The sequence below is a fragment of the Homarus americanus genome, unplaced genomic scaffold (genome assembly GCF_018991925.1).
Source record: "Homarus americanus isolate GMGI-L3 unplaced genomic scaffold, GMGI_Hamer_2.0 scaffold31037, whole genome shotgun sequence".
NCBI classification, from domain to species: Eukaryota; Metazoa; Arthropoda; class Malacostraca; order Decapoda; family Nephropidae; genus Homarus; species Homarus americanus.
Window position 1 is genome coordinate 26,542,282 of NW_024722227.1, and position 17,828 is coordinate 26,560,109.

General features: G+C 37.0%; 1 protein-coding gene across 1 annotated transcript in view; it reads left to right on the plus strand.

The window, feature by feature from the left end:
* LOC121862450 overlaps positions 1-14,945 on the plus strand; it is a 33,065-nt gene extending 18,120 nt beyond the window's left edge. Inside the window, exons 9-11 of the mRNA XM_042360749.1 lie at positions 1,730-1,913; positions 3,204-3,392; positions 14,652-14,945. Of these exons, the coding sequence (XP_042216683.1) occupies positions 1,730-1,913; positions 3,204-3,387 (368 nt within the window). The 3' untranslated portion in view covers positions 3,388-3,392; positions 14,652-14,945. The remainder of the gene's footprint in view (positions 1-1,729; positions 1,914-3,203; positions 3,393-14,651) is intronic.
* Positions 14,946-17,828: the final 2,883 nt, after the last annotated feature.

A 17,828-nucleotide genomic window follows, 5' to 3' on the forward strand; every position in this document is an offset into this window, starting at 1 on the left:
TTGCTATAACTAATTCATTTAGAATATTTTATTTGCATTATTTTTCATAACAAGTCCTCGGCAACACACACCAGGCTGTCTGTGTGTTTGGTAGAGCAAGTAATGAATAAAACAATAATAATTCCACAAATAAATATATTTATAACATAATCATAGCGTTGTTTTCCAGTAATACTACACTACAATACAACTAAACTACTTTTAGCAATATTACTTTGATACAACATGATAAAATGGACAAACAATGAAAATTAAACAAACAAAACTAGGCAATTATGTTCAGGAAGCTTCCCTATGGCCGAGGTGTGGCGTGACAGGCATATAGTCACACGGGAACCTGATAACCAGTGCTGGGCATTTAAACAATGGTGGGAATAGGCACGCGTTCCGGAATGTCAACCGGGGCGTAGGGGTTAACATACATCCTCTCTTGTCTGTTGCTCTTTACTTTGTTCTGGAATATTTGACTTAATTCAAGGGCGGATCCAGGGGGTCTGGACCCCTCTTTTCATCAGAAAATTCCAATACTTTTTCTTTAATGCAGTATTGTACTCAGGCATTTTTGTATAGTAAAAATTAATTACTATTGACCTCAGAATATCTCCTAATATCAAGTGCACATGTTTTCGAAGTGGCTTCAAAATGCCCACGATATTGGTCAGGTTTAAAAAAAAATCCCCTTACAGCACCCCCCAGCTGCGTGGGCTCGCTTTATTTGCCATGTTTCCCCACCCAGAACTTCTTGGAACCTCTCCCTCTTTGATATTCCTGGATCTGCCCCTGATAATTGACCATACACAGTGCAAATCTCCATGAGTTGGCAGATCAATTGTTGAAGATCATCTTAAGAGATATTGTCACAAGGAGATAGAGCATATTAACTATTTAGTTATGTAAGGAGATATGTAAATCATGTAAGAGGAATTTTTTTTGGCTTACTGTATTTTACAGCATATAAGACAGACCCCTCCCCCCCTTATTCAGTAGGGAATATGTAGGAAAAACTCTTATTATATTTAAGCATTTAATGTTTACTCCGACTAATATGGAACATGATACAGTAAGTCTGTGTAAATGAAATAAATTTACCTAATAGTATAGTGTTCTTATGAGGCAAAAATACCAATTTGTTGTTGTTATGATCATTACTCGTACTAAGATGTCCACGCTATGGTAATCACTGCAAACATAACTGAATACTAGTCTTTGTTGCACACCGATAGATGGTGTTAGCTAGTGAGAACAAGGACGAATGGTGATGGCTGTTGGCATTATCACCGTTATCAACATAATTTCAGGTTTGTTTAAAAAACCAAATGTGGCAGATAAATGTGGCAGATATGACATTAATAGATAGTAACACTTGTATGAATTCAGAAACAGTTAATGATTAGCTCTGATGAGTTGGGTATCGTACAGATGATAATCATCTCAGGTTATCCAGCTTTAATATTTACAATAAATCCTTTTTTGATTAATTAAAAGTAATTTAGCCTACTGGAGACAGCATCTGGGGATTCAATAGCCTGTATGAGACCCAAAACTTCAGATATTGGAAGCCGGGTGATTTGTTTTTCTTGAAGAAAAGTGCGTGTTATATGCTGTTAAATACTGTACTATTTATTTGTAACTAATGTTAAATACTGAATCAAGACTGTCAGTGGAGGAGGGGTGAAATATTGCCATAAAGTGAGCACAATAATTGGTGATAGTCTCTCTACTTTACCAGGTGGTGCAAAGATGATGTACTTTAATGTGACATCCAGAGGGTTCCCCACTGGGATTCAGGTGGGTAGAGACTGTACCAACCGAGCCCTCACAATTGATCTGAACCTCAGCTTAGTCACCTACCGCATGATTCCCTTTAAACTACATTCAATTGAAGTTTGGGGATGTGGCGCCTGTGAAGCCAAGTAAGTCAGTTTACCTTCCTGTGTATTGTTGGTTGACTTTGTTGTACAGTATTGTATGGGGGATAATTGAGTGAACATGAAGAACAAGTTGGAGGTTTATACAACATCAGCATCAGTGAACTTAAAATATTTTCAGTAGAGGTGAATCTGGATCCTTTTAAACCATTCATGAGTTTTAGCAGCATTGTATTGATTTTTATGTTGTGTTTGTAAAGGATTATAATTTTTAAATACTGTGTAAAACTATTAAGGGTAAGACTTGTAATGGTTTGCCATAAAGATCCCCAAAGTAAGTCCATAGTGCTGGTTCGTTTACCAGTATATTGTTGTTACTGTTGTGATATGTTTAGAGTTGATCACACCAAGGATTCTATACTGTCGGGGGATGGCTCACTTCATTGGGCGACCCTGTTCATCCCCGACTGTTCTTGGCTGCTAAATATAAACAGTAGTTGGCAGGCAGAGCTTACAGGGATGGAGAGACACATTTTGTTGAATGCATTGTTTTCTATTGTCTTGTGCACATTATTTTACCATCTACAATTGAATACAATAGCTGTGCGGCTATGAATTGTTCCAACAACACCCAAAGGAACAGAAACCTGTCTTTCTTCAGATTTCCAAAGGATCCACAGAGGTGACTCATAACCCTACTTCTCTCACTGTTGACTGTTCATTAGTTTTTATGAGCTCAATGCATTTAATATTGATAATGATCTACTGTTCAGAATTGCTAGTGAACATCAGAGTATCAATAGGATATATGAAATGAGCAGGATGCTGTTTTATTCTTGGGTAAATATTTATTTAAGGACCATCAATGACTTTTTGGACTGAGTTATTTTTTTCCTTTATATTTCAATGTGCTTCACATTCTTTTCTTGGGCAGTTTCACTATAAGGGAAATACAACACATCCTTTATGAGTCAACTTGAACCCAAGAAATGAGTATGTGTTATTCATAAAAACCTCATCAACCCAACCTCACATGACCTAGGAAACCAATTTCACTCAATTTTTCTAACCTTAAATCACTGAAGAAGATTGAAGAAAAATCGCATGTTGCTAGTGGCATACAGAAGCATCATTTACATACATAACTATCCAATTGTAAACCTGTATGATAATTTCACTGAATAAATATTGTTATTATTATTTGTATTAGAGCATTCAAACCAGTATTACCAACCCTTCCCTCAGTACTACCAACCCTTCCCTCAGTACTACCAACCCTTCCCTCAGTACTACCAACCCTTCCTTCAGTATTACTAAATCTCTTATCATTTACAGAGAAGCCCAAACAGAGCTGAAGAAGCGAGAGGTGAGAGATGTAGAGAACCGGAGGAAAGTTAAACTAAACAGTTCGGATTGGTTAGATAATCCTGACCGTTATCTCATTGAACTAGCAGGCACCCGTCTCAGCTACGCTCAGTACGACATGCCTAAACCTGGCGGAGCATCTAATTCATCATAACTGAGGTAATTGACTGCCTTAACCTGATAATAAATTTTATATTAGGCCTGGCTTTAATAGATTAGTGTTAAAAGGTGAGGGGAGTGAGTCGCTCTTTAGTTATTAATAATGCATAATCAAATTAAGGAATTACTGAAGTGAGTAAATATGCTCAGGATAATTTTCTTGGCTGTGGTCCTAAAATCCTGTTTTTAAACTTCAAGTGATATTTATAATTGAATTAGGACGTACACCTGTACAGTATTTTATTGTGTGTAATGATGAGGCTGTCTTGTTTGTGACTTTGTACCAGTCCTACATTTTTGTTATGATTGTATTTCACTTATTGATTACACTTAAACTGAAGATTCTGTCTTTTTACAATCTTACACTGTAGTCCTCTGTCCTAGTGCACCACACAGCCTGCAGCTGTCCCCACCATTCACAGTGGGTGTCATAATGTGCGACCAGTGTACAGTATGTGTGTCCCTCCCTGCTTTAGTTTACCTTTAATCACTGAAGAAAGGTTGGGTAAATTTTTATTAAATTTTACTTGGAACTTGATATTCAAGTTACATTTTGGCATATGTCAATCCATTTTTAAATGAGTTTTGACTCCATATCATATTAAGAAGTCTATAAAACTATACAATATATTTTTTTACAACTATAAAAGATTCAGTGAAACTCTCATGAAATTCATATTTAACTAAACATTTACTAAAGTCACGTCAATATTTGTCTGCAGTTATCAAATGATTTATAAACGACTAATGTACTGTGCCCCCGGATAATTCACGGATTTTTATTTCACGGTCCTCTATTATTCACGGATGACATCCTGATGTACCCAAGCATGTCTAAGGGTAGATTTAAAGTTGCTGGCATTTTCGCAGCTGGAACAGGGAGCCATTCATTCTAGAGACAGTAATTTTCTTTACCTGTATTGTATATATGTGTGTGTGTGTGTAGACATACACACACACACACACACACACACACACACAATACACATAAAAATAAATAATAATTGGAAAATACTCTCACAAATAATCAGAAAAAATTTATTAAAAACATTGAGTCTACCCTCAAGTCCACTCCGTGCTTTGTTATTAAAAAGGCACGGACTTGGGGGTAAACTCAGTATTTTTAATAATTTTTTCTGATTATTTGTGAGAGGATTTTCCAATTATTATTTAATCGTATGTGTTTTGTGTGTGTGTGTGTGTGTGTGTTTCTACACACATATATACAATACAAGTAAAATAAATAATTGTCCTAGGGGCAAACACATAAAACAAGACAATTGATTGGCTGACAGGAAGACATGCAAAGGGTCATTCAACTGAGCTTTAATATTTCATTTATCTTACCTATTCTGGAACTTCAAGAAATAAAACTGTTCAGTGCTGATCTCTGATTATTTCCACATGTTAGGAACTAAAAATTAGCAAGTGAAACATACTGGTAACTTTGATGTCATAAAGAGAACAACTTGAAGCAAGTTTAATTCTCAAAATTAATTTTATACTTTAATTACATTCATTAGATTTTATTTCTTTTTAGCCAGAAGGGTTATGTAATATTTTTGGGTACTACCATTCGTACTACCAGTGTTATCCTGTTCTTATCACGGCCACTTTTCTCTTCTTCCTGTTCCTCTTCACCACCATGACTCAGCTGTTCCTCTCCACCACCATGACTCAGCTGTTCCTCTCCACCACCATGACTCAGCTGTTCCTCTCCACCACCATGACTTAGTATTATAATTTTAAATTGATACAAAAATCCTATATTTATATATTAATAGCATTAAATATTTACAATTTGAGATGATTTTCAGAGTGTCAGCAGCTCTTGTTCTAGAAGGTCCAGTAAATCTTTGCTTAACGTTGTGGTTCCGTTCCTGAAAACCGCGACGTCAACGGATACAACGTTAACAGAATCAATTTTCCCCATAAGAAATAGATAAAATATGGGAGTTATGTTCCCCAGTCCCACTTTACCCCATGAAATACATTACGTATACAGACATTCAATGGCATCCTTATAGAAACTAGTATACAGTATATTGTATATAAATAAACTAAATCATTTTGTATTGTACTCACTGATGGAGCAAGTGTGTGGTGGAGAGGAGGAGGAGGTAGGCGAGTCACAGAGACCTGGCGGGTGGCTCCTCCTCATCTTTCTCAAGACGGTTTAAAAACCTCCATTTTCGTAGCAAGGGTAATGGTCTTACATTGCTTCTTCACAACACTAGCATCAGCAGCACTTTATGGGCGCTTGGAAGCCATTTTGAATGGTTACAGTACAGTATTAAGAGCAAAAACACTTAAACACGCACAAACTCTGTGGAAGCCAAACAAAGACTGCCGACGCTTGGGGACGCTGTGTGACGCTCTACGGGTGAGAGCGTCATAGTACGCCAAAAAATGCGCCGTACAAAGAAGTTCTTGACGACGTTATACTGAATTAGCGGGACGTTATCCGATTCATGGGTATCTAAAGAATAGATAGCTACGTTACTGTATAACGAAACAACGTTATCGGGGGCAACGTTAAATGAGGACTTAGTGTACATTGAAAATCAACCTATCACTCTGACGATGCCTCCCTAAAGTCCCGAGCCGGATCTATAACAATAGTAAGAGAAAGAAAAATATTTATGCGTCTAATTTTAAGTGAAATCTTACTACTAATTTCCCTTCTTCAAATAAACGACAGCGGTGACTTTTTTCTGATAAATTATAACTCACACACAGTATTTGTACCAAGCCATTTCTGCGTTTCATTTATTTAACAGGAGTGCTGAGTTTTTGAAGTAAGACACTTTAAAAACCTCTTAAAAATGGTGTCCGGAGCATAGTACTGTACTCTTTGCTGTCTTTGGCTTATTTATTTGTTTTGTCAGGGGATACCCAGCATTATAGTTGGTGACAGCAGTTGCAATTGCCAATCTATAATCCTTTATTCCTTTTGTTATAATTTTTTGCCTTGGGACAATAATGCCAGATTCTGCTTTGCAATGCCTCTTTTGGGTTTTGAGTTTTACCCCTCAAATGCCCCAGCATGAATTTGTCTGACGTCAGTTGCTCGTACACTTCATATACTTTATGCCTCATGTCATCAGGCAACATAAAGCTGGCCTTCATTGTCTTATGGTTTGGAGGAATGTTTTTCAGGGCCAATGCTTTCTGGTAGAAACACCAACTGTGTACTCCTTTCAGACATGAATGATGCTGTGGGGCTTTGTCTGTTGAGGAACAATGAAAGAAGGTGGACAGTATGTCCACCCTCATTTTCACCATCGTCTTACTGCCAACCCAAAATATCGGGCCAGCATTGTTGTCACATTGTCAGTAAGCTTCCCTTCCCCCCAGTGTTTGTAAACCTCTTCACTTTAACAGTTTTAGTAGTCAGTTCAGTCACTTCCTGCTTTTGCAGATTTCTTAGAGGTGCACCAATTCTTTTTGATACATGATTGCTGCACTCTTCCTTCACGTCTCTATATAGCCTCTCCTTATTATTCACATTACATACTGCATCGTATGTAGAACTATCACCATCAGATATGAATACAGTATACTGAAGTTTTTTCTGCAGGCTTCAACTGAACATCATTACAGTTGCTGCTTCCATCCCACCCGAACTGCCTTGGTAATTTTTCCTACATGTCTGTTTCTGTATGCTTTTTATATCACTCACTGTATTCATCTTCACTTATGTTCTTGCCCTTCAATGGGTTTTCTTTCTTGGTGCACACTTCAAAAAATTTACTAACACTTTCATAATCAGTCATAAGGCCTGTTTGGGTGTCTATTACTGCACCACCCGCAAACAGGTCCCATCAAAAAATACTAAAATATTTTTTTTATTTTTTTATTTATTTTTTTATTTATTTATTTATTTTTATTTATTTTTGGTGGGGGCTACATCCTGTGTAAGGTGAAGCGCTTGCAGCGCCCATCTGGGAAGCATGCTAAGTTCATGCTTGCCTTTATGTCTCATGAGTCAAGGGCGTAGAAACCTGAAGAGTCATAGGTTTTTTTGTCAGCAAGTTATTGGAAGCTCCAACAACTTTCCCTGAATACGAATTCGCAACTTTTCGATTTACAACAGGTACCTACTTTAATGCTAGGTGAACAGGGACCAAGGGGGGCTAGGATGCGTGTCCAAACAACTTTCCACCGGCCCGGGAATTGAACCCGTGACATCTCGCTTGCGAGGTAAGAGCGGTACCGCTCTACCACCGGCGCCCCTAAATAATATTCAATGTGCCATCCTCATTAAGTGCTCTCCCCAATTGTATTTCATGGTCAAACACAGCAACAACACTTTTATCTAATATATCCTGTATACTGTTTCTAATGCCTTGGCAGTAACGTTCCTAGCAATATTCACTTGCTATTTGTACAAATGTTTCATACTAAGAGTCCCAAATAGTCTCTGTAATCCAGTATACTCCTCACCTAGAAGCATAGAACTATAAACAAACACATTGATGTACTTGGTTATTAAAGTAATAGCTAATTTCTGGCTGTAACAACTGTTGCACACTAACTGACTAATAAAATTTTAAATTGCACTTATGTCAAATAATACATAATTTTTCTGTACTGTAGGAACATTAACAGGAAAACTCGCTGAAATCATGCGCTTTCTTTTAGTAGCACCTGTGAGCAGAGGTTGGGATTTGGAGGGGAGAGGTGGTGGAGTAGCCTGAGAGGTCCTGGGAAGAGGAGATGGAGGTCTAGTAAAAGCTTGTAGAGACTAGTGGAGGTAGGCTGGTGTAGACTGGCTGAGGGATGGCGTGTCAGCTGATGTGGGGATTGGTACCACACGCTTCAAGTTCTCTCTACTTTTTCATGGGTGTTCCCTTTGGGCCTTGTGATGCTTAGACACTTTGCCCATTGTCTTGCACATTTATGTCTATAATCCAACAAAGAAAAAAGGAATAGCACAATGCAAAAGGAAAACCTGTGGTTGTGATGCTAGAGCGAAGCATGATGCTCCCCGCAGGCCTATAGTGCAAGCAACTGATACTGCGGCCTGAGGCTTACCTCAAGGCAGGGATGATGGCAACAGTTGCGAAATTGTATTTATAGTTTATATTTATTTTTCGCACTATGAAACCTTACCTCCATTATAAACACAAGCAACACTGGAGGTTCTTTATGGTACAAAGTCCAAACTTCACAAGAATGTTGCCAGATAGTGTGCCTTTATTTTAGGCGCAAATAACTCATTTTCAACCATTTTTCAAATGTTTTCGATTTCTCCAGGGACAAGGGTCTTCTGGCATCTTCTGCTGGTGTCACCAAAGTTTCTGGTGTCACCCAGGCACTGCTAGTTGATCAAAATAGGCGCTTCTATTGCCGAACTTTTCCACAATGTTTGTGTGTGTTCCCTTTATGATATTTATATTACCAGTGCATTTCACATGTTATTGTTACTTCCTCAAGTGTGGAAATTATCAGAGATCAACACAGAATATTTATTATCCCATAAAATACCCAAAATATAAGTACAATATATTAAAACACTGCAGAGCGACCCTTTATGTGTCTCTGCCAGTCACTCACCTGCCTTGTCACAGACTGACCTCAGGACTCATTTGCAAAGTTGAGTGAACAGACTAGGGCAGACCTATTACTAAGTCCACATGTGTTGTAATAAAACCACTAATACGACCAAGCTGGTGGTGAAAAAACCCACCAAGGTGGTGAAAAAACCCACCAAGGATACGAAAACAAGGACAACAACAGCTAAGTGTACCAACTCATTCAGTCCCTTGATAGATGAATTGGATGTTAGTATAGTCAGGGACAAGGCCGACAAGGAAGGTACGAAAATCTTAATTGTTGGCGACTCCCAAGTACGGCACCTGGACAGAGCTTTTAGTGGCAAAGATAAAAATAGGATGAGGGTGTGTTTGCCAGGAGCTGGGGTGGGGGATATAGTTGACGGGATGGACAATATCTTGTCTGGTAATGGGAACAAACCCATTATCTTCCTCAGTGCAGGAGACAATGATATTGGCCGGTGTAGGAGTGAGGAGCTTCTTGATAAGTTCAAGACAGCTATAGAACCTATTAGGTCTAAGGGAGGGATCAGTATCATATGTGGTGTCCTGCCTAGAAGGAGAATTGGCAATGAATGGTTGTCAAGGGCAGTTAGTGTCAACGGCCATCTTCACAGATATTGCAAGTCAATATCAGTCCCATTCATTGACAACTGGGACAACTTCTACGGCAGAAGGGACCTTTATACGAGGGATGGGGTGGCAACCCTGGCTGGGTCTCTCGAGAGGGCAGTTCAAAAGATGTCAAAGTCTTTAAACTGCTAGGGGAACATATGAGCACGGGGGTGGAGGGGACTGCAGTGGGAGCGGGTAAACAAAGTGAAAGGTTACAGGGAAATGGTGCTCGGAAATATGTCAAAACTAAATTAGGCAGGGAGTTAAAATCTAAACACGACAGAGAGGACTCAGAACATGACTAACTTAAATGTCTACTACGCAAACAGTAGAAGTATGAGAAACAAAATGGATGATATTAGGACCTTGGTATGTACCGAAAGAATCGATATAATAGCATTCACCGAAACATGGATAAACCTAGACTCATGTGAGTTACCTGTCAAATGCCAAATTGCAGGTTACAAATTATTTCATACTGATAGGCAGATTAGGAAAGGTGGCAGAGTAGCAATCTATGTCAAGGATAATCTGAAGTGTGAAATAAATAAGGAAATCAAAACTGAGCGGAATACAGACACAATTTGGATAGAATTAGCCGATGGTAAGGAAAAATTAATCACAGGAGTAATATATAGACTTCCTAATCTTGATAGAGTTAATGAGTGACTTATTTGGGATGAAATGCACAGGACTGTTTCCTTAGTCAACATATAACCAAACCCACCCGGGGTAATAATATACTTGATTTAGTTCTGTCGAACAGAGAAAACCTCATTAGTAAAGTCGAGGTAGGGAACGAGCTTGCAAACAGCGATCACAAAGAAATTAGATTCCAGTTAGAATTTCAGGACAGCCGCACGGAAGATTCCACTAAAGTCCCAGATTTCAGAAGGGCAAACTTTGATAGTTTGAAGAGGCAGCTGAGAGAGGGGGTATCACGCTTGGGGGTGAATTACATGACCTCACATGAGGTAACCTCACTCAATGTACCTACAGAGGGCAACCTCACCCTACCGGAGACCTGATGGTTGAGATTAACCTGATAACGAGATCTGAGGTTGCAGAGTTCCAAGACAATTTAAATATTGAGTTACTTAATGCACAAAGGCAAAACATACCATACAAAAAACTCAGATCAAATACCAATGACCCTAAATGGATAAATAATTATTTAAAGAACATTATTGGACAAAGGAAGGCTATAGGTAGGAGAATAAATCGTGTGAACTTTACCTCTGAGATTATTATAAAGTATTGGCCAATAAGGTTAAGGCCGAGATAAGAAAAGCAAAGAGGAATAATGAGCTGAAGGTAGCAAGGGAGGCGAAGTCAAACCCCAAGGGATTCTATCAAATGTATCAAACTAAAACACGAGAAAAGATTGGACCAATACAGTCAGATACCGACGGAGAAATGAGCAATAATCTGAATAAATATTTGTCAACAGTTTTCACCACCGAAAATTTAAACATGATACCCGAGGCACCGACTCTATACAGAGATAGTGAAGAAAATAAATTAAGCGAGATAGTGGTGACTAGTAACGATGTTAGTAAGCAAATAGACAAACTAAAGCCTAATAAGTCACCAGGTCCCGATGAGATATTTGCCAGAGTATTAAAGGAATGTAAGGAAGAGCTTAGTATGCCATTAGCAAAGTTGTTTAACATGTCCTTAAAAACAGGTGTAGTACCAGAATCCTGGAGGATAGCAAATGTAATGCCGATTTTCAAAAAAGGAGATAGATCACTATCCTCTAACTACCGTCCAATCAGTCTAACATCAATTGTAGGCAAACTCTATTCAAAATCACCTGGAGAAGCACAAGTTGATCAATGATTCCCAACATGGCTTCACAAGCTGGCATTCATGTCTAACTAATCTATTAACATTCTTTTCATCTGTTTTCGAATCAGTGGACGAGGGGCACAATTATGATGTGGTATATCTCGACTTTAGCAAAGCCTTCGACAGAGTCCCCCACGAAAGGCTAATAAGAAAAGTGGAGGGTCATGGCATTAAAGGAGATATTCTAAAATGGATTGGGGCGTGGTTACAGGACAGGAAACAGTGAGTAGGCATTAACGGCACTAAATCCAATTGGAGCAACGTCACTAGTGGATTTCCCCAAGGCTCAGTACTTGGACCATTATTATTTATTATATACATACCGTAAACGACATAGATATCGGCGTAGACAGCAACATAAGTAAATTTGCTGATGACACTAAAATAGGGCGTTTAATTACTGTAAATCTGACGAGGACTCCGCAAAACTACAGGAAGATCTAAACAAATTTTTCGAATGGTCTGAGAAATGGCAGATGAAATTCAATGTGGACAAATGTAAAGTACTTAGTATAGGAGATGTAAACAGGGAAACCAGATACCAGATGAACAATGATGTTATTAAGAAATCAGACTGCGAGCGAGATTTAGGAGTAATGATAAGTAGGAATCTTAAGCCAAGTAAACAATGTATATTTGCTCGAAACAAGGCTAATAAAGTACTTGGGTTCATACAAAGGAGTGTTAGTTACAAGACTAGCGAGGTCATCCTAAAACTATATCTTGCGCTTGTAAGACCTCACTTGGATTACGCAGTTCAATTCTGGTCACCTTATTACAGAATGGATATAGAATCCTTGGAAAGAATTCAGAGGGGAATGACAAGACTAATCCCAGGCATTAGGAACCTTGAGTACAGAGACAGGTTAAAGCATCTTAATTTGCACTCCCTCGAGAGACGTAGAGTGAGGGGCGACACGATAGAGGTGTATAAATGGAAGTCAGAGCTAAACAAAGGGGACATTACAAAGGTACTCAAACTATCCAACCAGGAGCGAACTCGTAACAATGGTTTCAAATTAGACAAATTTAGATTTAGGTGCAAAATAGGTAAACATTGGTTTGGAAATAGAGTAGTGGATGAGTGGAACAAGTTACCAAATATCATCATTAACTCGAATACGCTGGATAGCTTCAATCATAGGTTGGATGGATAAATGAGCAATAGGGGTTGGGTCCAAATGGGACTGTCCAGTATGGCCCGCTGCAGTTTCCTCCATTCTTATGTTCTTATGTTGTTGTGACATTTTCCACTTCTTAATACTCAGCCAGGCCTTCGACTGAACCTGTTGTACCAAACAATGTTTTTGTTTGTTTCTTTCCTTTTCTATAGTAATGTTTAGGGTTTAATCCTCTCACAAAATTAACATTATTGAAATTAATGTAGGGAAAGTTGGAAAATAGAATCATAGTACAGAATTTGCAAATACTGTATTGGTAAAAAAAAAAATTATCAAGCATCTTCATTGAGTAACAAATAAACAATACAAAACTAACATCAATGGTGATGGCATTACGAATAAGTGTATAAAAAGTCACAATATATTCATTATAATTCACCATATGCATGCCTCTACTGCACTACATTTCACTATCACATATTATTTTTCCAAGCTAGGCCTATATGTTACGGCATGCTTTTGTCTGGTATATGCTACTGTATTGTGAATAGCCGCTATTTGACCAACATCTCTTAAATAAAAAAATATTCACTATTTCCTTATAAACATTTCAATACACATCTTATTATCACTTCATAAGAATAAATATCGAGATTGTAAGTAATAAATATCTTGAGATAGTGGCCATTTTTAAATTGTGCCTGGGACCGACACACTCACTGCTTACTGAGGCAGAAGTATTACGGGCATTTGTTGTCTGTTACCACATGGTCCACTGCATATAGATGAGTTGCCACCTAGCATTATGACTTGGCTCTGTGCAAGAGAGTGGTGTGACAAAAGTGACGTTAAAATTTGAAGTAATGGCATGTCTGATGGCGAGGCAAAAGTTTAATTTACATAAATCAAAACGTCACTTATGCGTGTATGATCCTGAGTGTTAATCTTGGGTACAGAAGCAAGCAACCTTATCAGGCAGGAGAATTTCAGTTTTATTATTTATTTTTATTTCATTTTTTTTTTGTAAGGGGGATTCCAGTTTTTCTCCTCCAATAGCTTGAACTGTGTGAATTATGCAAATTGGTTAAAAAAAATTATTGTGTACTGTACAGTATTTGGTGGAAGGGGTCTTTTTGGGTGCAGAGGAATTAATTTGCCTCAAAGCAAAAGTTGCTTTAGCGATTGAAAATTATCAATCTTTGGTGTTAAATTGTGTATTACTGGGCGTTAGAATTAGTAAAATCTGTTATTGGGACAAATGATTTACTGGTTGAGACTAAACTCTTACTTAGTGGTTGTCCAGTCTTTGGTAATGCATTAAATAAACTTGAATTTGAGACTAACAATTTTGTAGAATTTTAAAATAAACAATAAAAAAAGAACAAATAATTTTGGTTACAATGGGACTTAATGACGGTAATGTTATTGGCTGTGAAGTACAGTGTGTGTGTGTGTGTGCGGTATGTATTGAGCATCTAGTGAAGGTGAAAATTAATGAAAAAGTAGAGATAAGTTGAATGAATAAACTCCAGTTATGATTACCAGCATATCCTAAACCTCAGTGCCATTTGATCTAAATTATTAAAAAAGAATGGAATTGTGATTATACACTGCATGCCATAATTCACTGCTTCTTAGATCAGTACCATTAGAGGAGAAGGTTGTCAATGTAGCCGACCATAGCATTAGTGAATTTCAACATCGTCCTTTTGTCTACAATATGGCCATTATTGTGTTCAGATCATCCTAATATGTAATTGGTGTCCACTATATTGCTCTTCATTTCTATGAACTTCATGAACACTGCATATTTGTGAATACTATATTGTACTGTAATTTAAAATAGGGAATGAAAGTTTTCATTTAAGATGTCATGTTATTTATAGATGTAAGAACATTGTTCACCGTGGACACATGGTAGTGTGGTAGTGAAGCAAACACGACTAAGAGATGGAGCTTTATTCCTGAAATTTCGTCAGAAATAAAGCTCCATCAATTAGCCATGTTTGCTTCATTACCACACTACCACCTTGCAGATGTATTTATTTTTTTTATTTTTTTTACTTTTTCAACAATGCAAGGTTGTAAAATGTTGCCTGCTTTATTTTTGACAGACTAGTATGAGCAGTCATCAGTAAAAACATATTTGTTAAACTTGATATTTTTTTACTTGCAGGTATGTGTCCTAATATTTTTTATGTAACTTTGCCAATTAAGAAGGACTGTACTGTAATAGTTGACAATCCCTTATCTGAAATTTCGAAAACCGAAAGTTTTTTATTGGAGCAAAACATTTTTTTTTTTTTTTTCCCAACCTGGATCAGCCCACCTGGGTACAGGTCACCGACCCACATTGGGACCTGGGGGGCGAAAATGTTGTAATAATACTGTAATAATAATAATAATAATAATAATAATAATAATAATAATTCATAGTAAATAAAATTTATAATAAAAAATACAAAAAAATCAAATAATAATGATAACGATGATGATAATAATAATAATAATAATAATAATAATAATGATAATAATAGAATAATAATAGAATAATAATAAAATAATAATAATAATAATAATAATAATAAGAAATACAAGAATGAAAAAAGATCAAAAGTGAGAAACACAACCTAGATCTATGAATTATTATTATTATTATTATTACATTCCCTCCCCAGACCCCAATGTGAGTCAGTGACCTGTGCCCGGGTGGGCTGATCCCTGCAAAAATAAAAAAAACCCTAACCTAACCATTCTGAAACCCGAGAAATTCTGAAATCCGAAACACATCTGGCCCCAAGGATTTCGGATAAGGGATTGTCAACCTACTGTATATCCCCTGCAACTTATTTTCTAAAGAGAATAAGCAAGTTAATTTTTTGTACCGTTCTTATCTCTGATGCACCAGTGATGTCAAGAAATTAACCTTAGTGCAATTTGTGGTTTCTTTAAAGTTTAATTACTCGGTATTAATACATGTACAGTTATTCATTGGTAGGAAACTCCCATTATGTAGTTGCTGAGGTACTTGACAATCTTCAGGTGTGTTTTAGTCTTGGATTTTAGTCTATATTCACTGTTAATCCTCAGCAAATCAGACATCTTATCCTCGCCACACCTCCCACTTCTACACCATCCAAACATTGAGTCGTTCAGTTGTTGTCATTTTGAGCATGTTGCTTTTTTTTTTTTTATTCAATATTATGATCTTATGAAATTATGCATCATCTGAGTGACTGTATATCATTTTGTAGACATAGATTTTAATGAAATATATGTGGAATTATCATCTGAGAATAAATTTGGAAGGCTTTACATATGAGGATTCTGTTGTCTCATGCTTCTTCCAACAGAGACCAGAACATTGAAACTAACATGATCGCTGTGAATTATAAACACAAGTTGTTGTCGTCACCCATGTGATATATTTGTGGGTGTGTTAACTCTAAACTAGCTTGTGTAATTAGTCTTGCAATTATGGATGGATTGATTTGAAAACTAGTAGGCATCATCATTACCTCTCAGTGGTAAACGATTTTTTTTTTTAGGGTCACAAGGCCAAAGATCAAGGTCACTAAAAGCTGACCAAGGGATCATCTGTGTATTTTGTGCCAGTGTTTGTTCATTTATTAATATTTTTTTATCTCGGTGTTTCATGATGTGATGAAATAGCCAGTTGATGACATCATTGGTGAGGAACAGTGTGTAATATTGTTGACCGATTGTGATGATTTGTGGTCAACAGTAAATAATGTATTGATCTTAACATAATAGTAATAAGATACGTAACCAAGTGATTGTCAATGTGTGTCTTTTGTGGTAAGAACAACTACTATATGTGTCAGTTTTTGTTTTAATTATTTATTTATTTTTATGGTCCTAAGTATGTGTGGGTGTGTCTACATAGCCCTCTCCTGCCATGTTCTACACTCTATTTATTTCCACTTTTGCTTGAGGCTTTTGATCACTTTATGTCTTCCACACCAGAGAGGGAGGATTGAAAATTGTAGAGTTATATTATACAGTATTATTAATTTGAACCGAATTATATACAATGGGCATGATATTGTTTGAATTGCTTGAGGAATATTTTTAGGAATGTTAAAAAAAGTTTGAAAGAATATTCACATTTGGTAAGAAAATTCAAGGTGTTGTTTTATATACAGTACAGTGTATCTGTATATTGTATATTGATTATATAGATATTAATGGAGAAAAACATTAAAGAAAAAATATGTACCCTGTATTGTATACCCCAGTTTACTACATGTATTGTATATCTTGTTGCAGCTTTGTGTGTGAGGCAGTGGAAAGTTGACACTGTTAGTTTGGGTCTCATATTATAATGAATTTTGGTTCATGAAAAGGACTAACTTGGCAAAAAGCCATCCTGTCTTGCATACTTTTATCTTTAAATAGTTGAATATTGCTCTTGTTTGTTAAAAATTAGTGTACAGAGATATTTAATTTCAGTGTCTAGAAGGTTTTGGCTAAATGTCCCCCAATCTTATTAGACCCTAACCTGACCATAAGAATTAGGGTCTGTTAGATGGGACCCATTGATCCCCATTACAACTGCACCCCTAATATTAAGGAATAGGCTGGACTGAGGCTCATTTAACTAATTATCACATGAACTCTGGAGTGCTGGAGAAATATGGTGTTTAAGATGCCCTGGTAAAGAGAGTAAGAATTAATAATGTAGATAAAGCACTTATAAGGAAAAACATGAGCTGAAGAATAACAAACTTTACACTTAATTTTTTTGCTGAAAAATCTTTGTATTGTTAGAATCACATTATTTTGTATTGCCTACATAGCAGAACATGCACATAGAATCTCTGTGATGTTGTCACAATAAAAGGGTAGCATTTTGTTCCTCTTGGACTTGTTCCAAAAAAATGAAGGCCAAATGGGGAGATGCTAATAAGTAGTAGACTAAGAAGGGAAGGGTGAGTGTAAAGAGGCCAGTAAAGGGAACATAAATGAAATTGTCAATAGTGAAGGACAAAGAAGTAACATATATCCAATGAAAGTGGTCCCATAGACCTGATAAACCATTAAGAGCAGTGTAAATACAGCAAACTGTAGACCAAGCCTTTTTTAGTACACAATGAGGCAGTGTGGCTGGCCCTGTGCTTGACTTCCTTCACTTCCTCAAATATAAAGTTAGGTACCCATTTGCAGCTGGGTGACTGTGGGCTCAAACCATTAGAACAGGAAGCAAGGGCTGTTCAATATCCACTTCTCTGCTTTAACCTCAACACATTTCAGTTTTGAAAGTAACTCTA